Genomic DNA, 21425 nt, shown 5'->3' with positions numbered 1-21425 from the left:
GGCAGCGACCGCAACAGTATTCGGAACGCCAGAGCTAATGAGCTACTTTTAACCGTGTGAAATCACAAATCACCAGTTACCAGCAAAACAAAGCACACTACGTGAGGGAGTTTTTTGTGGGTAGAGAGCCCGACTCAACGTGTTAGTTCGCGTATATGGCACATATCAATGGATTCGGGGTTTTCTTAAAGCTCCAATTTCTTTGTATCGTGATATAAAAGTGTTGCTCGTTGGACTCTCTCCCACTTGAGATTCATTTGTTTGTTTGAAAGCTCATACAAAACAAGCGAATATAGTCGTAGAAGCTCATTTATAGGTCACTCTACTGGTATCCTCTGTCTAAAACGGCCCGTCATTGGGGCAAGCTTTTTGCTCAAAGACTGGACAAACTCATTTAAAGATGAGTGAACCTCCCGACATTAGAACTGGAGAAGATCGTAACATTGAATCAGTTGCTTCCTCTTCTTCGAGTCTTCCACCATCTTCAAGGCCAAAGAAGCCAGCAACAGCCAAACCTCATCGAAAAAAAGAATCACAAGCTCCACAACAACAACTACATAATAATAACACGATGTTGGTCGAGCAGCCTACGACATCACAGCCTTTTACGCAGTACGCTTATATTACCCCAACAACAAATTTTGAACCGGCATCAACTGATGCGACGGTTCCAGCAGGTTCACAACAACAGGAAGTGAGAAGGAAGAGGCCAGGGAAGAAGGCACGACAAAATAGAGCTGCTGGTACCACTATTACTGCTGGTCAACAACCTGTGAAAGATGCTACGAATGTAGATCAAGCTTCTGGTGGAGTGTCAGTCTCTGGTGAAGGTAGCTCAAATCATATAGAACGCAGTGGATCTCCCGCAAACGCTGGCAGATCTGCTACGAATACAGCACAATCCAATACTAGAAGCTATCGACAAGGTGCTACGAACTCTGTTAATGCAAGAGTTGACGCATCGTCACTGTCATCCAACGCATCATTTGCATTCAACCCTGATTCACCAGTCTTTGCACCTACTTCATCCGCTACATCATCCAATAAACCACCCAGAAATAGTTATGATAGCAATAGTAGTAATGCTAGAGCACAGGAGTCATCTCGTCCATCTAGTAGTCAACAACAGCAACAACCAATGAGAAACAGACAACAACAATATGACCCATCTCAGCCATCATCTAGCCGTGACACCAATCCTGATCAACGAAGGGCCAATCCACAAGCACAAGGTGGTTGGCCTCAATCGGTGCTTGGAGCTAATAGGCCCCAGTCAACAGGAACAGGTCAACGACAAGGAGGCAGACAATTTGATTCAGCTCGTACTGGAGCTGCTCAAGATTTTAATAATAGAAATATGCCATCTGAATATCCACAATCACAGAATGGTACTAGTAGTAGTAATGGCAGAGGTCCAACTACTCAAGGAGCTGGAGATAATCGTCCTTTACAACAGCAACGAATGGATGAATCCTCTATACGCAATCAATCTCGTAATCAACAGCAACCTCGTAATTATCAACCTCTACCACCAAAGCCTCAAATACCAGTAGCAAAACCAGTCCCAATACCACCCATACCCTTACATGATAAAGATTTAATGACGACACTGTCTGAAGGTCTTCGAACGTCAAAATACGATTGTATGGTCTGCACTGAAGCCGTACTTCCACGATCAGAAATCTGGTCTTGTAAAACATGTTTTGCCATATTTCATCTGAAGTGTGTCATGACCTGGTCGAAAAAGTCGACAGCAAATAGCTTAGATGGGTCAACTACTTGGCGCTGCCCTGGATGTCAAACTAATGTAGACGGTGCGCCATTTTACTCTTGCTTCTGTGAAAAGCAACTCAATCCATCGTTTGATAAATTCTCGTCGATACCACATTCTTGTGGCCAATATTGTGGAAAGCTCCGCAATTGTACTCATAACTGCTCTGAAAAGTGTCATCCAGGCCCATGCCCTCCTTGTGTTGGTTATGCCCCATTAGTCAAATGCTACTGTGACAGGATGAGCTTCAAAGTCAAATGCAGTGATTTGCCAAATCTAAACAGGTCATGTGGAAGTCCCTGCGGTCGAATGCTATCCTGTGGTCTCCATTCTTGTGAAGATTTATGTCACGAAGGAGATTGCCCTCAATGTAAAATAGTAGAAATAGATACATGCTACTGTAAGAAGCATACTCGTGAATTCCCTTGTGGAACAGCCAAGATCTCATTCTCTTGTGGTGAAACTTGTGGATTCAAGTTTGAATGTGGTGAACATAGCTGTACAGAACCTGTAAGAACTCACCTATATTTCTTCGTGCTTCTTGTTTTGACTTGCAAAACTAACTCACTGTTAAACAAACCAGTGCCATGTCGATATGGATAAGCATCAAACATTGTGTCCGTATGATCCAAGTCTGGTCATGACGTGTCCTTGTGGAGCTACGAGTGTTGATTCTCTCACTGACGGCAAAGGAAGGATGTCTTGTACTGAAGATATACCCACGTGTAACTCTATCTGTGGAAAGAGATTGCCTTGTGGTCATTCATGCGAACAACGGTGTCATACCGGTTCATGGTACACTGACTTGTGGGCTTGTATTGAAGTTTCTTAGATTGAATGCTGACCCTACTTTTCTGTTTAGTGAACAATGTCAAAAAGTCCTAGATATAAAATGTCGCTGTGGTGCTGAAACCAAGAAATTACACTGCTCCTTGACTCAACGATTGAGTGACGGTGCCATCGCTCCCCCATTGTGTGAGAGACAATGCAACAAGCAGAAAACTTGTCGCCGTCACAAATGCCAAGATAGATGTTGTGACTTGGATTATCATTTATGTGATGAACTGTGTGGGAAGATGCTTAAGGTTTGTTGAGTTTTCGTCTCGACCGTTTTGTGGGTTGTGCCCTGACTTGAAATCTTGATACCCGATAGTGCAAATCACATCAATGTCGAATGGAGTGTGGTCACGCAGGGCCTTGTCATGATTGTATTGAAGGAGTGACTTTTGATGAGTTATCATGCTCATGCGGTAGAACGAGAATGTATCCGCCAATACCTTGTACGTTCCAACATTCGAAGCTATCAGTCCTTGTCACACTGGTATGTTTTGCTCATGCTGCTTGTTGATTTATGCCTAGGTGGAACGCTAGCTCCTATATGCTCTTATCCTTGTCAACGACCGAGAGAATGCGGCCATCCCTCAACGCCTCATAATTGTCATCCCGATACTGAACCGTGTCCTCCATGTCCATTCTTTGTTCAGAAGCCTTGTGCTTGTGGGCAAAGGCTCGTGCCGAATATACCATGTTCCCGAGGTATGATTATCGACATGACATTTTTTTTTCAAGCTGTGTTTACCTGATCCTCATTTTCTTGCAACTAAATAGTTGGTCTACCATCTTGCGGTAACCCTTGCCTGAAACCCATCACAGGTATGTTGTGAGAGTCTGCTTTTTTTGCAATGCAGTTTTACTGACGAAGGCCCATCACAGTTTGTCAACATAAATGCTTACGGTTTTGCCATACGGCTAATTGTATTGATGACACCCACAAATGTCTTGCAAAATGTGGTCGAACTCGACCTATATGTGGTCACATTTGTGCTCAAAACTGCCATGGAACCTCTTATTGTGCTGAAGATAAGCCGTGTGTCTTCCAGATTACACGTAGTTGCGTTTGTGGAAACAAGGCGCTACAAGTCATATGTGGAGCTTGGGCAGAGTCTCAGGGTAATGCTGCAATGGTGGTCGCCTGTGATGATTCCTGTTTGATTGCGGAGAGAAACAGACTGATGGCTGAAGCTTTGGGAATTATTCCAAAAGGTAAGCAGCAGTAAAAGTGTCAGACGTCATTAGCTATGTTAGACGTTGTATGTTTTGGTTTAAATGATCTTCATCAAACAGGTGAAGCGGCATTCTCGCGACCTCAACCGCAGCCGTCGACATCCGTACCAGTACCGCCAGCTCCTATTGCTTCAGATTCTGACTATCCATTCGATATTGTGAAGTATGCACAAAGGAATCTTTTATGGGTCAAGTCACTTGAGAAGGCTCTTGAAGACTTTGTAAAGGATACAACGCAAGAGAACTATGAACTGTCTCTAGCAAAAGCAAGTCAGCAAAGGCTCGCTGAAATCTATGTACCTCATTTTGGCCTCACTCTTACAATCCGAGGTCAACAACTCTCTATAAAAAAGGCTTTGGATAAAATACCAACTATACCACCATTCCTCTTAAGTGATGTAGCAGATGCAACGCCTCATATGCCCTTTGTCGTCAAGCCCAATGCAGTTGCGAATACCGTAGAATTCTATAATGGAATTGAAATATCTGGACTCAACTTTGGTATCTCATCTAGAGACATTGAGGTCGCTCTTCGAAGTCTCTTCTATACAGCCGAAATCAATCTAAATATCAAACTATACGAGGGTAATAGTAAAGCTATAGTAATCTTGACATCAACTGCACTACTACCCGATGAAGTTGAACAGAGGCTGAAAGATGCCGAGGCCTCTCTTAAACAACGATTTGTAGATAATCACCTCGCACGGTCTGTGGATATTATTAAGTCTCAGGAAGGGTGGGAGTCAGTATCGAAACGAAAGGCAATTAAAGTGAAACCTGATGGTAAAGCAAATGCTGGTAATTCGTCAGAAGCGTTATCACCATCACCAACAACGGTCAAGGATGGTACTGTTGAGAAGAACAGTGATGAGATGGATGAGGGGAAGAAGACGGATGAAGAGCCTCCGACGTCTTGGGAGGACGTCGCCGATGGTGCTGGTGCAGAACAGTAGAGAGGCCTTCTAGTGTGGAGTTATGTATGTATTAATCGCATGGAAATTATAGATATATATATTTTACACAGGAATGGGCAAGTACATTGATTCACGGTCTTTTTGCTCCTTTGCTGCTGGCCAGGAAAAAGGTGGTGTCGGAGTTTCAAAAACAAGACTTGCACGGGGCAGCCGGTGTACCTCCTAGTTCGATAGTTCGAGAGCTGAATCTCCTGGCAATCAATATATTGAAGTTGATCCAATCTGAAAGACACGTTCATTTGTGGACCATCCTGCTTTTTGGAACTCAACTTGCTTCCAAACACCAAACACACATGTAAACGCGCTGTGACTTGAGGCCAAATGAGACGGCCATCACGGCTATCAATTCAGACACTTGCATTCATCAGATCACCATGGAAACGTCTTGCATGAGAGGAGTTGCCTTGCATGCAAGGCGTTTTTGGATCGATATCCGACAATGCGCCGACTAAGCCAGTCCAGGCCAGGCCCTTCATTTCCGAAATTTCGGGTTTTGAAATATGAAACACGGCATATGAGCAAGCAAAATCAACAAGAATTAAATATCAATCATGGGTTACTACCCCAAAGTCTCGCCCTGGTCGTCACGCATTCACCTGGATGTCACTCCCACTACCGAGCTTTTATCACCTCCGTTGTCACCTTCCATACCATACCAACAACAATGCATAAATTCCACGGACGAAATACCTGATTTATCGTTAGCCCCTTCTGAATGCTCGTTAGTCTGGGTAAGTAGCTCTCAAAAAGTTCGAGTGATACAACTTGCATAATGTTGTATTTTTCGGTTTACACGTTGCAGGAATTTTCGTGGTGTCCTTGACGAAAACTAAAAGAGAAGCTAATAAATTCAATCTTTTCATCTGGTTCTAGTCTGATTACCGTGACATTGGTGGCGACTTGTTTGATCTCGAAACCGTGTACTTATCACCTCCAGCAAGTGACGACGAAGAGGCAAGCTGCTGCCAGGATAATACTATCACTAGTTTACAAGGTCTGAAGCTGCCATTGTCGCCCCTGGAATCGCTGGATGGTGATGATTATGCTATGGTCACGGACACGATATGTGACACCATGATAAATGATGAGACGAAAACTGAAGGGGACGACAAAGCCCGGGAGGTGGAACCTGCTGCTCAGAATGGTGGATCTGGTGATGGAACTGGTATGAAGGGGGTGGTCACTAGAACGGCACGTAGAGACGCTGGTGTTGACGTTGCGGCATCTGTGGACCATGCTGTCCTTCACCAAAATATGATGATACAAGAAGACGAAATTGAAGAAGACACCAACGATAATGACGAAGATCCCGACTGTAATGAAGACACCAATGCCTACAATAACGATTCAGACTATGACGATCAGCCACCAAAGAAACAAGAACCCAACACTCGTCGTAAGCGCCAACACCATATCCTCACCATCAATGGTCGAATAAATAAACGGTCTCTAGCAGTATTCAGTAAAGTATTTCAAGTTACGTGCTATCCCGAAACCACTATTCGAAACATGCTGGCTGAGAGGTTGGATATGACTCCACGGGCTGTACAGATATGGTTTCAGAACAAGAGACAGCAGATGAAGGCTCTTGGAGCCGGTGGAGGTTTGAGGAGTAAAAAGGGTGGAAGGGGACGGTATAAGGAACCTGATTGGCAGAAATTGGTCGCTGCGAAGCTGCCAATGGATGTTGCGATGTGGTGTGATGAGCTGGATTTGACAAAAATTGTGAAGGTATATAGTAGTAGTGGCGTGTTGTAATTCTAGTAACGGTTTCATCCAAAGATGTATTTAGTACTCTGCCCTTGTTGGAGGATGCAAACACATATAGTACATAAACAAAAATCAAATGATAACGTCAATATCCAAATCAGCAAGCAAAGGTTGGCAAAAGTGTAGCAGTGTTTCAGTCTTCAGACCAGATTGCAAGATGGCATAATGGCTTGTTTAGCCAACGACACGGATTTACCGGTTTGCACATGTCATGGTCTCAACATTAGCATGAATTCATAAATATCCAAATTTCATCGATTGGCACGTTTCAGCACGTTTTAGGATGATTTAAGTTGACCACACAGTTCTTGCAAATTGTCGTGGATAACCTCGTTAGGTCTAGAAATGTGAGGTCATCGCCGAGTGAAAGGAATGCTTATCGTAGCAAGTTTAATCGACCATCAACACAAAGTCCTTTTAATCGAAATTTGATCCTGGTCTTGGCTTAGTTGTTTAAATTTTGGGGTTTGATTATAGTCTCAACAAATGTACTGGAATTTCGGCATGAAGCACATTCGAAGAGGTACTGTGCCTGCATTTGTACAGTCGAATATATCAAAGAGTTCCATAATCCACGTCCACGGTGTTGGTTCATCTAACTTTGCTGCTCTAATAGTAAAGTCATTGTAACTTGGAAGTGATGGCTTTCAAATTCCAGTGTCTTGCCGTCTTACTGACGTTTTGTAATTTCATATCATTTTATTGCCCCCACGGAGTTACTATGGAGGCTTGCTCTCTCGCGACACTTGGTTGTTCATCTGCGTCACTCGTTGTCTCTGTGAGGTGAGCAACAAGCCTGCAAAAGTTTGTGTTGTTGATGCTAAACAGTAGTACTCAAGTAAACTATGTATCTCGAGATATAAATTATGTGTATCTACCCTACAATTGCTAGGTTTGTCCAGAGATGTGCAAAGTGCAAAGTTGTCGAAACACAAGAAAGCGGCTCTCACACTCACGAAACCATACAGAGGAGCAAAATGTGCGCTAAGAGATGTCAGTTGAAATAATCAAAGTAAGAGAGTGCGGATCCTTCCTCCGAAACTATGTCTCTCACAACGAAAGAAGGCACTGCCCCACTCCCCCCACTCTTTCGTCTTTTCGTCGATCCAGCCAATCAAAGAGAAACGGCAAAGATGGCTAGTAGCAAATGGTTTCAAGCAAAGTCATCCAGCAAGCCCAGCGACTATAGCAGACCAATCCTTCCGCCAAGGAAAGTTGGAGTCGGTCTTACATCTGGATCTCAATCTCAAATGTCCAGACCCCCTGCAGCAGTAAGCTCCTTTGTCTCGAGTTTCTTCCTGTCGGAGTTGCATTTACTTAACAGGACTGAATGTATCTGTAGGGCTATCAACAGAGGCGTCAAGCTCCAGCTGAAAAGGTAGAGATTTCGTTGCTTTTATCGTCATCAGCTTTTTGGAGACGTTTCGGTCGACACCTTGACGAGAAGCTTGCACAGTCAGAAAATAACACTTTCTTAACGATGCTCGTTTAATACAGTACCAAGAACGAAGTCGACCTATATCAGACATCTTGTCCCAAATAGAAGACTTTGCGTCTTCTGAAATACCTAATAGCCCCCCTCAGATGAGCGCTCTGCCGTACAAACCCGATGTCTTGAGAGATTTGCCACCGCAACGTGTCCGTCGTGAAGGTATTTATCAAGCTTCTAGTTCTCACGCATCATCTTTTTCATCTCTTAACTGCTTCTCTGAAACTCGCCATGCAGATAAATCAAAGTCCCCAGGCCGTGAACGAAGACATTCACCTACAAACACAGCACATACAGCATCATCATTCGCCGAATCGAGACAGAATGCAGCGTCATCAGTCGCTGATGGTGGACAGAGACGTGAAAGGTCTCGAGATCCGAAACAACGTATAGTTCGAGATCGTCTGCCTGATTCAGGCTCCGATAGTGAGCAACGAGGCCAAGGTCGTAGTCGGGCTATATCACCCAATCCTTCTAATTACACGTCCGTCACTGGTCGGTCTGGTAAATCAGGACCTCGAGATCCTGATGCTACGTTTGGAATTAGCTCAAAGTCGATAGGTTCGCGTTGTAGACATAATATAGCATCTGACTTGCTTTGCTAACTCTCTCCCATAGGTGCTGCTCTTAATTTCGGAGAACAACCTAGTAGGGATGCTCAATCCCAGCGAAGTGCTGGCCATCTTCGCCGTAATAGTGATCAGGGATCAGGACTTCCAGGAGCCGATGATATGATGATGCAGCTACAAGTACAGGAAGCTTTGTTGGATGCGGCAGGCTTCCCAGTCTTGTCTTCAGACAAATACGAAATCCAGAAACGTGAACTAGCAAATCTATCTGCTCAAGTAGCTAGTCTCCACTCTCGATTGGCTCTTGAATCTCGAGTCCGTGAGGCTGCTCTAAATCTAACTCGTTTGAATTCTGGCAATCCAGAACAGACACGGTCTGCTCAAGATCAGCTTGCCCAAGCCAATAAAAAAGTAGATGCTATAGCTACCGAGTTATGGAAGATTACCGGTAAACTTATGGAAGTGGAACGAGCTGTATTGAAACATTTAGGAGGTGTCCTCAGATGGGAAGTCATGAAGAATCGTAATGGTGGTGGCCATGGCTATACTGATCTAAATGGGCAGGATGCATCTGGTTTCACTACTACACAAAAGTTGGCGTCAGCTGAAGCCAAAGTACGAGAGCTAGAACATATGATTGACATGTTGAATAACTCTATTGGTCGTATGGAAGCCGATCAAGAGCCAATGAAGAATGAATTAGGACGATATCAGGATCAAGTCAGAAGTCTAAAAGAAGAACGAGACCGTCTAGCTTCACGTAATCCATATAATACTCCTGAAAATACTCCAGGTCGCGGTGGATCTCCAGGAGATTCTAGTAGACTGAAATTAGAATTAGCTACTACTCGAGCTGAACTCGCAGCAACCAAAGATGAACTCTTGTCGTCTCGTGAAACCATCACGCGTCTTCAAGTCCAACATGAAGATGACTCAACTGTAATAGAAGCTAAAGAACGTGAAGTCGCTAATATGGGTGCAGAATTGGAAGAAGTCACGAATCAGCTCGATATGCACAAGGAAGCTGCTTATGCTGCTGCCTACACTGCATCTAAAGAATCTCCTGAAGCACGTAGGGCAATTGCTGCTCTACAAGTACAAGTAGCTACTCTGGAAAATCAATTACAGAAAGCCAAAGGCCATGCTTCGCGGTCAGCTCGTAGAGACGAAGACGAAGAATCACGAGGTCGTGGAGGTCGCTCACGTAGTCGTGGACCACCAGGTGACACTGCTGCTGATTTGGAAGACAGACTCATCCGTGCTCAAGATGATTTGGAACGAGCTAAAGCCGACCAAGCTCGTACCGAACGAGAACTCCAACGAGTACATAAAGAACTAAGTACTTCAGCCGCTCAATCTCTTGGTAATGTCGGTCGTAACGGTGGTAGTGAAAAGTACTCTATAGACTCCCTTGTAAAGCAGGTCAACCGAGTCGTTGCTGAAAACAACGCCATGGGTCAGAAACACGGCAAGGACTTTTCATCTACTCAACAAAAGATGATTGATTTGCAAATGGAAATGTCTAAAATCCGCAGCGAACGAGATGAATACCGCCGCATGCTGGACGAAACAGAACGTAAATTAAGTGACGAGATGCGCAACGTATCTTCTCGTCATGATATGGAAATGGAAAAGCTAAAGTCTCGTTATGATCGTGATGAAAGTGATCGTGGTCGACGTACCGACTACCGCCGTGACCAATCAGCATCACGAGGAGGCTACGAAGCTGACTCCAACGATCTAAGGAGACGCCATAACGATGAATTAGAAACCCTCAAGAAGAAATACGAGCTTGAAATCGATGATTTACGTGAACGTACTGAATTGGCTGAACGTCAAGCTGCCGATGTCCGTGCCAAGGCCGATAAAGAAAAGGATCGACTCAATAATGAATTGGACGAGCTAGTTGAAGAGTTGAAAAAGAGTAAAGGTGAACGAGATGACGAATTCCAAGCTCTAATATCCAAGAATAAACAGTATGAATCCGCTGCCCAACTACTCCAGCAAGAACTCAGATCAGCTCGTGAAAAAGCTGAAAAGATGGGTAACGAGATGGACGACCTCAAGATCCAAATCTCCACCACCACCAAACGTAATCGAGAAGAAAACGAAAAGCTCAAAGCAGAATCAGCTAAACGAGTCAAGGATGTAGAAGCTCAATTATCTGAATTCGAGGCCATCCGAGCAGAATTAGCTTCTGTAGATCGTGAACATCAAATCCTTATGGCTCGTCGTGAAACTGAACGACGTGAAGCTGAAGCTATGCTTAAAGACGCTCAGGATGCTCGTGATGATGCGCTTGCTAAGATGGATGCTATGAGGAAACAGCTTGATAAGGCACAGTCTGAAGCTTCGGAAGCACGTAATAGGCCACGTAGTATGGCAGCAGAAGCCCAGCTTATTGGCAAGATTGATGAATTGCAGAGCACCATTATTCGACTCAAGGAGCAAAAGGCTGATTTGGAGGATGAAGTCAAAGAGCGCGAGATTCGTGAGCGTAAAGCGCACCGTGAGGTGTGTACTGTTGTAGTCCGTAATCATATAGGGTGTCCCTTTTTTTGTTGTTGTTTGAAGTCTCACAAAACGATCCTTTCAAACATAGTTGGACGGTATCGTCAAAGAAATGGACCGTATGACTCGAAACCAAACTGATTTCGAATCAGAACGTAAACGATACGAAAACTCTATCGACAAACTCCGTCGTGAAGTCAATGACTTGCAATACCGAGTTCAAGATTATCGACTTGAGAATGTTGGAGGTCCAGGAGCTCTTGATCGATATGATGGATCTACAGCTGCATCTCAGAAACTCAGAGGAGAGTTTAAGAAGATGCTGGCTGATTTACGATCAGAATATAATGAGCAGGTTACTCGTGAGGCTAGCACCAAGGCTCGTCTGGAATCTGAATTACGAGACTTGAAACGGGAGAGGGATATGGTTGCTTACCAGAAGGTTAATGATAGCACGCAGACTGTGTTAAGGTATGGTAGTTTGAATTTTTTTTCAATATGGCCTCAATAGACGAAAAGCCATTTTTACCTCATCACGTACTAACAAATATTCTCGTCGTTAGATGGGTTGATGGCGACAAACCAGACGCCGTAGGCGGCGCAACAGTCGGTATCTCCAACCGAGACTGGAATAAAACAGGTCGCGACCCACGTGGCCCCACAGTAACTCACACTGAAGGCAAAATAATCGAGCCATCTATATCAACATACGAATCCACACAAACCAAATCACCAATCCGGACCGCTCGTGGTCGCTCACGTTCCCAAGAACGTGCGTACGAACGTGATTTGTTACGAGACAAGTCACGGGGTGCTGCAACAGATGATCGACGAGGTGTTGCTGATGATCGATTCGGATTACCGGATCGTTCTGATTTGGGTACGAGAAGTGAACGAGCATACCGTGACCGTGAAGATGATTCAACACGTAGCAGAGCGTATGAGCCTGAGCCTACATCACCACGTAATAGAACATACGAACCTGTTGAGGATCGATATGGTGCTGCGAGAACTCAGCGCGATGCTGATAGGGCTCGAGAGAGGGAGCGGGATTTGGATGGGATGAGAGGGAATGTTAGTGGTGTTGCGAGACGGGAGCCATCATACAGATATTGAGGGATTATTATTAGGATAGCTTGTACCATATTCTACCATAGTTTGTCGTTTTGGATTATTATAAAGACCTTCATGAACAGTAATATGTTGATTCTTTTCCGTTCAGCAGGACCAAACTTGAGCATTGCAGTTTAATAGCATAGACTTTTTTTGACTTATGATACAAGATGGTTGTTATCAATCTGCTGCAGATACGGCTGTAAGTGGTGGCAAAAGAGATAAAAAGTATGCGACATTGTTATCACAGGTTGAGCATTTTTATATCCGTGTATTTTACAACAAAATGCCATTTTTTTCCAGCCTTTTTTCCAACAGCGCCATTGCAACCCTCTCGATGACATACTTGTCTCTCCCAAATGGTGTCAGCATAACCATCCAGGACCAGTTTGGCCACATTGTTCAGCTTGTATGCGACCTGAGATGCATGTACTTGGGATACTTCTTGGGATACTTCTTGCTCCAAGGCGAAAGCCCGTCGAACAAGACAGCCACGCAGATCACAGCGATAATGTCGGTTAAGGTCTGACTGCACTCTCCACCTTTTGTTTTCAGTTGTTTTCACGTTGACGCTACAGTAAAGTTCACTGTACGTCACGGTTCCGCTGTATTTTACCATCGACTCGTATTCAAATAGGGTACTTCCTAATATTTTAAGAGTGTTAATGGTTGTTGCTTTTAACTGAAAGCGGAGAGGTTAACGTACAGCATTTGACACAATGAACAGTAACTCGAGAAGTTACTTGTTCAGGAGCTCCAACATCAGAAGCAGATGCTGTCGATGATGATGTGACAAATGCTGATACTGCAAAACCTTGAGTATGGTTTAGGATGCATTTACGAAAACCATCTCACAAAGCAATACAGCTCCAAGAAAAATAGCAAGCCGTTATGTAAACAGAAGTATGAATCCATTTACAGCATAATAAGCATCAGGGATAAAACGGTGTAGTCCTTGTTTTTACAGCTTGAGCATCTGATATGCTTCCGGGCATCCATGTACTCTGCAACAACGGGCGCTTCCGTAATCACTTTTTCCACTGGTACCAGGACATCTCTCTCCACGATCACACAACTCCCTCTTCCAAAAAGTACTGTAATCATCCCTGACCAATTTCACAACATTGTTCTCTCCAGATGCGACTTGAGATGCATGCAATTACTACGGGCGAGTTGGATAGACACTACGCAACAATACATCCATGAATATGCACACGTTCACTTTATTCTGCTTGTCTATCTGCAGATTCCATTTGGCGACGTCGAAGATGGTAAGGGTGAGGTTACACTGCAGCGAGCTGTATCTCCATGCGTTTTGGTATTGGGTCATTAATTCGCATAGTAGAGGATATTTCCTATGCAAGACGTGGTAGACTTGGTTGCTTTCAATATGAATCTCGACGTACAGCCTTTGACTACAGTAGATCGTCACTCCAGAAGTCACTGGTACAGAATCAATCGACGTTTCACTTTGATCGACACGTACAGCGGATGTAGGCTCTACAGGCTGTACTGCCATAGGTTTCATATGAGATGCGGCAGATACACTCCAGATGACGTGTTGTTTAGTCCAGCTTGTAAATCGTTGATTTTGTTACTCTTTCCATTCTTGTTGCTCTTGACATCATTCTTGAGCATTCCTATACCATTACTTAACATACGGAAGTTGTCCACCAGTTCGTTGTTGGTTTCTTTGATGTGTCGAAGTTTGTTTGCTATTTCTTTGTGGATTTCTACTGCAGCTTGCATTGATTCCGTGCCATCGCTACTATAAAAAGGCATATACTGGCCTTCCAATAGTCGAGATATTGAGTGTGGCAAAGTGCTGTGCGACTTGTGGCCGTCGAGGTAAACAACTGTGAGGTTCGAGCAGAAGATTCCTTTGTTTCAAGAGTGAAGCTTTAACACCAAGCAGCAACCAAATGACATGAAGCCTCACTTGCATCTCATGGCACAGAACTGATACAGCGGACATGATATGAAAACACTCGTCCGTTCTCCGTTGTACACGTCAACGTTTCAAGCACAGACCAAGAGTTGGTTTTAAACTCGGGGATGACACCATGAAACGCGGTGTCACTTTTCTTGAATCAAGCACAAAGCGGACAGCTTGAGATACTAAACCGGCATATGTAGTTTCGATTTGCCCTTATGTAGACTTACAGTTCTGTGAATATTTCCAAAACGAGCGTTCTAATGAAGGCGAAAGAAGGCAAATACAGACTCACTTTCGATAATTTTGCATCTCCAATTGCACTGTCTAACGTATTAGCAGATGTCTTGCTCCTCGCTAGGCGTGATTAAGCAGAAATAGTGTCAGCTTGGCTGAAGAGTTACCATCCACGTAAGAAAACGCCTTCCAAGAAGCAATGCAGCAGGCTCTAGCCTGCTACCAAGAGTATTTCCAGAAACTAGAGAAGTTGGTTCCAGCCAATTCTGCTCAGTTTCTCTCAGTTTACTCTACGTCTGCCTAATGCGTTTGTAATTGTTGCTTCAGTAACTGCCGCACATTCAAATTCCAAACTTATCATCAATCGATACAAGAAGCATAGTAATCCGTCATTATGCCTAAATCTGCAAGGCTCAGAGTCTCCAAATCTGCTATTACCAACACCAACAACATGAACAGACTCCTCACATACTCATTTGCACCATTCCCAAACAATAGATTCCTAACACTAGCAGCTACATCAACATCCCTCGTATACGTGCATCTAAATACTAAATCCGAAGATGCATCAAATGATACCGGGCTCCCCCATCCTGATCTAGTAGCATTCGCCAAAAAGCACAAGACATCAATCCCTAAAATCGACATGGACGATCAACATAGTGTCTTGCAACTAGCAAAGGAAGAATTGGCACGGTATTTTGATGGTGAATTGAAAGAGTTCAGGACTCCTGTTGAACACTTGACTGGGACTGAGTTTCAACGAAAGTGTTGGGCTGCGTTGCAGACTATACCTTTTGGAAGTGTTTGGTAAGAGCTATATGGATGCTTGGTATTTCGACTTGATTATTTTTGTGGTATTATATCTGTGGATGAGAGATTGACCACTGAATACCATTAGGGACTATTCCCGACTCGCTGAAGAGATTGGTAGCTCAAAGGCAGTACGAGCTGTTGGATCTGCAAATGGAAGTAATCCCATACCGATATTTGTACCGTGTCATCGAGTCATTGGCAAGGATAAAACTATGAGAGGTACTGGTCGTTTTGCTTCACCTTCATGAACCCTTTAACAATTTATCTTGAACAGGTTATGGAATGGGCGGTGAAGAAATCAAGCTGCAATTACTCGAGCTTGAGAAGGCCAAGATTCTCTAAATAGAGCAAGTTAAGCCTGCTATCTGAAATACAAATGGGTTGATCCTTCGAATTTGTGAGAACCTGTCTGAATCGGTTTTGAGAATGACTGTGTCCTTTAGTCTTCCAGCTGCTCCCTGGACTTGGTATTGACAGAGTCCATATTAACTACCTACAGCCTGGCTTGCTACACAAAGAAGCTTACTTAGATGAACGCTGGGTTGATTTTGCGGAGCAAGCCGCAGTTAAGTAGTAAGTTTCAAGAGGACGAGGAAGCTATAGCAGATTATGTGATACTTAGTACATTCCCAATGACAGCATCGTTACCAAAAGCGTTCCGGTAGCGCTCCTAGTCTGTTGAATCGTGTTCCAATAGTTCAAAACCTTTAAAAACTATGGTAAAATACTGGGACCCACGTGTTCGATATGTACCGAAAGGACGTCAATTGCGAGCAACAGCCAGACGGCAAAAGCGGTCACTTGATCACAGTTTAAGCCATAGTCCTTGAAGGCGGAGAACTTTGAACACACTTCTCGTATACGTTCAACTACCCACAGGGAATTTACAAAACTCGAAGAGTACGAAATGCTTGACTTTGTAATTATTGCTGTCTTGTTGTTTCGAATACAAAAGCTGGTACACTAGAGTTTGAAAACACCACTGGAAATGCGTTGAAGTGTCATCATTCTGTCGCTTCCACTGTAGCTTCTTCCTCCTCTGCAAGACCCGTATCAGGCGTAGGCTCTTCGTAGTCCTCATCATCGGCAGGTTCAGGTTCTTGGGATTCTTCAGCGTCCTCTTGTTCATATTCAAGTGCTTCTTCTTGATCAGCTTCAGGCTCAGCATCTGGGGTTTCGTCTGCTTCCTCCAGTTCTGGTTCAACGGTGTCGTTATTAGCTTCCACTTCTTGTTCTTCTTGTTCCTCTGGTGCAGCTTCATCGTCAGATCGCATTTGAGGCTGGTGCGAACTTTGTCGACTTCTCCACATTCGTTGTATCTTTGAAGCAGCTACATCTTCTTCAGTTGCGGCTTCTTTAGCTGCTACAGGTTTGGTCGGTATGGTATTCGATTCAACAAACTTGGCACCTAGAGACTTCCAACACTCTGCTTCCACTCTTGCCGGAATAATCATATCACTGAATGGACCACAAGCAGGTTTCGTAGCGTCTCCATTACGGTAAAAGATTCTGTCATATGTCAAGTTGGATCCAGTTTCGACTACAGCGTCCTCCTTCTTTGCAGCTTGCAACCACCCTTCTAGTATTTCTTGAGCAGTTGGAGTAGCTGGTTGTGATATGCTCTTCATGAGTTTACCATCCTGTATTGATGATGCTACACGTTCTTTGGATTTCAGAATTTGAGGGATGGACTTTGCTGGATTGCCTAAATGTTTGGCTGCTGCGTCTATGTTGCGTGTTTCGATCGATGAGGGGGTGGCGAGCGGGATAAGGTGAATCAGAGACTGCATTTCGAAACGGTAGGATAGAGTTGGTGGTGTTGCCTAAACATGAAGTTGTGAGCGAAAAAATTTATAGAAAGATCTGGAATGCAACTCTTGCTTTTGTTTACTTGTTGACTGTATTGGAACCAAACACGTGCAAAGGCCCTTGGAATAGGTTCTTTAGCAGTAGGAAGAGACCAAACGGCTAATATCTCTGGATTACTGTCATGCTTCGTCACCTCGGTATAGTACTTCCATTGTGGTATTACTGACTCTTTATCCATGTATGACTTTGACCAGTGATTCAGTGTGGACGATACAACAGCCAAAGCTTTAGCGTGAGCATCAGTGTTAGCCATTTCTGAGATGAGAGTGTCGTTGATTTAAGGTCTTTTCCGAAGAGCTGAGTTCTTTCGAAAAGTGTGATTGGGCGCAAAAACACAATTTTCCGAAGTTTGTACAAAAGTCAGCCTTTATTTGACAGTGAGAGTTAATATATGCAACACAATGACTGGAGAGGAGTACGTGGTTTATTGGAGGTTTTTCTTGAGCAGGATGAAGACTTCGTTTCCCACCACAAAATCTTGTAGAGCGCGGTAGTCACCATGTAGATTCAATATCAATCCACCAAATGAGACGTACAGAGATCTATGAATATGTATTGTAAGCGTTTGTGGGGTCATTGAAATTCACACAGAGGCAAAAAAAACTACTAAAGGCAAAACCACGGCACTTTCAACTCTAGGCCAGTTCCCTTCCTCATACGCAGCATTCTCCGCAGACAATCCAAATACAAATACAATGGTACTTACGAAATGCTTTCCTGATCCGACCTAGTTTCATCATGCTTGTAAATCTTTCCATGCATGACATAGTCATAATCATCAGCAATAGTGCCCTTTGCGCCATCCCTCCATGGTTGAGCGGCCTGAGCAGCATCACGTCTCGCATGTATCAGTTCTCGTTCGATGGAAGAAGTCAGTCGCATAGAGTAGATTTCACCCAATTGCATGGGATACAGCTCAGAGTGGACGTCCAAAGTCATTTCCATGTTTCTTGATTGTGATGAAGCGAATATCCTTGATACTTTATAGGTTTGGAGGTTATTTATAAAGAGATCAGCATGGGCGATCTTGTCAGCATCACCAAAAACGGGTGATTCTAAATATACTTGATGTGTACCTCTGTCAAACTTCTTTCCGTCCTTGTCGACATCCTTGACCTCGAATTGGTCATTGTAATCAGCTGCGATTGATGATAATACCATTTTTATAGGTGCTAACAATCGCCCAAATGTCAGCTTCCACTGCTTCCAAAAAAAACAAAAAGTTAACACTACTTGCCTACACTTACTAGACGATGGAGAGCGAAGAGGAAAAGAAGAGCTCAGTGCTAGTAGTGGTATGCTCGCAGTGCCGTACGAATGCAGCCAAATACAAGTGTCCTCGTTGCGACCGTCGAACTTGCAGTCTTGAATGCTCGAAAACTCACAAGCAAGAAAATGATTGCTCGGGCCAAAGAGACAAGACCGCATTTGTTGGAAAAGAAGATTATGATGAATCTGTCATGATGAATGGTATGCTTTCCCTGTTTATTGATCCTGTATTCAAAGCACTTGCAAGAAAACCTGTTGACATTCAAAACACTTTTTTGATCTATGCAGACTATTGCTTTCTGGAAGAGGCTTTCCGCCTCGCAGACAATGCTCTGAGGCATAACAGCCAGATACAAGAAGATCTTCAGAAGAAAGGGAGAACAAAGCTGGAGCTTCTGAGGGTATTCCTACGCAATGGTTTTTTGCTGCTACAAGCTCACTCATACTACTATTAGAATCACCTGCATCGGAATCAAATACGATACATATACACTCCCGGATTGAAGCGCCACGAAAACAACACTACTCACCTCCTACAAAGGTGATGCTCCTTCGTTCAAATGCTTTTTTTTGTCGCTCATTAGCCTTTCGTTAATAGAGCGAAATGTGTGATATGGATGGTTGAATTGAAGTTTGCTGAAGAAGATACGTCCTTGTTCCTACACAAGTAAGCACTCGTCGTCAAGCAAAACAACCAAAAAAAGGGAAAGTTCTCACAACCAAATTCGTCTAGGATTCACGAGTCGTCAACGTGGAAGACAATACTCGGCAAAGTGATACCGGGCAATGGAGCCATGAAGTACCGTCTCAAATCATATACGGAAAAGGGATGGCAGTCTCTACATGTGTATCTAGTAGCTGAAGGACGACGAGTAAGTGCCTTTGAATCTGAAATGAATCATCGGTACTCATTTGGCCCCCGCTGCTTATAGGAGGAGAAGAAGAAGTATCATCCTGTGGACTTGAAGAAAAACTTGAAGGACAATCTCGTCGGACACACAATCGTCGAATACCCAATCTTTGAAGTCCGATTAGTGCCAGTTGCAAATGAACTCGTCATAACAAACGGGGAAGAGTCTGAAAAGATGACAGAGCCTGAGCAATCAATACTTGAGCAGCCTATACTTGATAAACCAGCAGTAGTCAACCCCTTGGGCCTGATACCTGCCGAGATAGCAGACAGGACTCTAGATGTCATTATTGGTCAAGTAGCTGAACTTGTCAACGCTGATGTTGATTTGCTTCTTCAACAATAAATGAGGGGTTTAACACTGTTGTTCTATTTTGGATTGTACTGTGATAAATTATTTGGCGGATGACCCGCTGTTGTTTATAATATATAGGTCTTTGAAGAAATATAGATAAAATCTTGCATACTTGAAGGAAGAAAGCAAACAAGACTCCCACATAATTTGGAATGGATGAAAGAAAACGTGTAACGTCGTTGATACAGCAGCTTTCCACGGCATGATCCTCCCATCATCTCTCATCATCATTGTCCGTTTTCAAAAGTACAGCAAAACAATTGTAAAGAATGGAATTTTAAAGTATAGTCTAGCTAGGAAACTTGGTTTGATTCATGCATCGTCTTTTCGAGTTATCAAGTGAGCAAGCTCCAGAATGAATTTCCCTTCCTTGTATTGTTGGGTAGGTTCAAACGCATGTTCCTGTTACATGAAATTGATGATTAGGTGATGTAATCGCAAGATGGAAAACTCGAAAAACATACATAAAACCATCCAATAACGTGATTGCATCCACTGCAGCAAACATCTTTGACCGTGTGAAGACCTACGGAAGAGCAAAACCATGAAGCGATGTGAGTATACGCGGCACGTGATTACAGCCACTCTGAAATAACGTCTTCCATGGTGTGGGAACCCCAAAAAAGGCCCAAATTGAAGTCATCTGAGACCATTCAGCCCTTGGAAGTACTGTTTCTCTACTGTGTATGCATCTTCTTACCTGTTGTGAGATATCGGTCTTCCGCCTCCCCGAGAAAAACGTTGACTCTATTGGAGTAGACACGATAAGTAGACCGTATTTTGATTTTCTTCATTTTTGCTGGTGCATCATACACTCGTGAGAACAAATAGGCCTATCACAAAAAACCGTCGGTGGGCATTAAAATCCTCAAGTTAGGCATTATTGAAAGATTGCAAGTACCTTGCCAGTGGCTCCTCTAAAGTCCTGATATCAGAACAGAAGGATGAAGGAGTTAGTGACCGTAACTTGTTCTTATATGGCCATCGCATCAACCCGACACGACACGTACTTTGGAAACTACGTGGTCATTGGTGGACAAGTGCCAAAAGCAGGTATTACAAGCGAATATCTTATTTGATGGATTTCTGACACTCGAGTCCAAGAATTCTTTGGCGAGAATGCCCATGGTAGCGTTGGTGGTTTTGTTGAGGTTTGAAAATTGTGAAGGAAAGAAAAGGGACAACAGCAAGTGGTACGTGTCTTTGCAAATGAAACTGACGCATTTTCCAGTTTCGTATCGTGATGGATCTATGCCGAACTGTACGGAACTGGAGGAACAGAACCAGACGGGCTTGGGTGGCAATCTCATGTAAAAACACGTGTTTGAATTGCTTGTCTATATTTATTACTCAGATCCTTTAGGTTGCGTCAAAATACCATCTATATGAGTTGAGATCATCTTTCAGACAGCGAACAAGGATTTTTGCCATCGACCAAACACCAACAGACCAAGGAAGGAAATGACCAGCATCTGAACATCCTCACGGCACGAGCGAGGAAATGAGACGGTTACTCGACTGTCAAAGTGAGGACGTCACACGGTCTCCGAAACCATACCTCACCGCCATGGAGCGTCTTTGTGACTAGGTCCTCCTGGCTCAGGTGTTCGAAAACACTTGAAGACCGACGAGGAGAGTCTCGCTCTCAACATTTTAACTTTTTTGAACGCAAATTGCAACTGTAAAGTCTTGCTACGTGTAAAATAGCAAAACAATCAGTTGGCTCGAGGACTGCTTTGGACGGTTGTATGATAATTTTTGGCACAGATCCCAAC

At 43.7% G+C, this 21425-nt stretch overlaps 6 protein-coding genes across 6 annotated transcripts; 4 read left to right on the top strand and 2 right to left on the bottom strand.

The window, feature by feature from the left end:
- Positions 1 to 400: 400 nt before the first annotated feature.
- SmJEL517_g01256 (uncharacterized protein) lies at positions 401 to 4788 on the top strand (the record flags this gene model as incomplete). Its single annotated transcript, XM_031167184.1, has 8 exons — positions 401 to 2281; positions 2355 to 2566; positions 2634 to 2746; positions 3131 to 3307; positions 3380 to 3424; positions 3474 to 3583; positions 3652 to 3814; positions 3896 to 4788. The coding sequence occupies 8 exons, from the start codon at positions 401 to 403 to the stop codon at positions 4786 to 4788; spliced, it is 3594 nt and encodes a 1197-aa protein (XP_031026799.1).
- A 572-nt stretch (positions 4789 to 5360) lies between these two features.
- SmJEL517_g01255 (uncharacterized protein) lies at positions 5361 to 6567 on the top strand (the record flags this gene model as incomplete). The annotated part of the gene is made up of 2 exons (XM_031167183.1): positions 5361 to 5540; positions 5683 to 6567. The coding sequence occupies 2 exons, from the start codon at positions 5361 to 5363 to the stop codon at positions 6565 to 6567; spliced, it is 1065 nt and encodes a 354-aa protein (XP_031026796.1).
- Positions 6568 to 7712: 1145 nt separating this feature from the next.
- SmJEL517_g01254 (uncharacterized protein) lies at positions 7713 to 12264 on the top strand (the record flags this gene model as incomplete). The annotated part of the gene is made up of 7 exons (XM_031167182.1): positions 7713 to 7850; positions 7922 to 7957; positions 8077 to 8230; positions 8306 to 8629; positions 8687 to 11151; positions 11240 to 11619; positions 11712 to 12264. 7 exons carry the CDS (start codon positions 7713 to 7715, stop codon positions 12262 to 12264), a joined length of 4050 nt encoding a protein of 1349 aa, XP_031026797.1.
- Positions 12265 to 14825: 2561 nt separating this feature from the next.
- SmJEL517_g01253 (uncharacterized protein) lies at positions 14826 to 15589 on the top strand (the record flags this gene model as incomplete). The annotated part of the gene is made up of 3 exons (XM_031167181.1): positions 14826 to 15241; positions 15333 to 15466; positions 15522 to 15589. The coding sequence occupies 3 exons, from the start codon at positions 14826 to 14828 to the stop codon at positions 15587 to 15589; spliced, it is 618 nt and encodes a 205-aa protein (XP_031026801.1).
- Positions 15590 to 16251: 662 nt separating this feature from the next.
- SmJEL517_g01252 (uncharacterized protein) lies at positions 16252 to 17369 on the bottom strand (the record flags this gene model as incomplete). The annotated part of the gene is made up of 2 exons (XM_031167180.1): positions 16252 to 17070; positions 17139 to 17369. 2 exons carry the CDS (start codon positions 17367 to 17369, stop codon positions 16252 to 16254), a joined length of 1050 nt encoding a protein of 349 aa, XP_031026802.1.
- A 449-nt stretch (positions 17370 to 17818) lies between these two features.
- Positions 17819 to 18277, bottom strand: SmJEL517_g01251 (uncharacterized protein; the record flags this gene model as incomplete). Its single annotated transcript, XM_031167179.1, has 1 exon — positions 17819 to 18277. One exon carries the CDS (start codon positions 18275 to 18277, stop codon positions 17819 to 17821), a length of 459 nt encoding a protein of 152 aa, XP_031026967.1.
- Between the last annotated feature and the right edge of the window lie 3148 nt (positions 18278 to 21425).

Source organism: Synchytrium microbalum, assembly GCF_006535985.1.
Source record: "Synchytrium microbalum strain JEL517 chromosome Unknown SmJEL517_scf0004, whole genome shotgun sequence".
Lineage (NCBI taxonomy): Eukaryota > Fungi > Chytridiomycota > Chytridiomycetes > Synchytriales > Synchytriaceae > Synchytrium > Synchytrium microbalum.
This window is presented reverse-complemented; position numbering and strand designations above follow the sequence as displayed.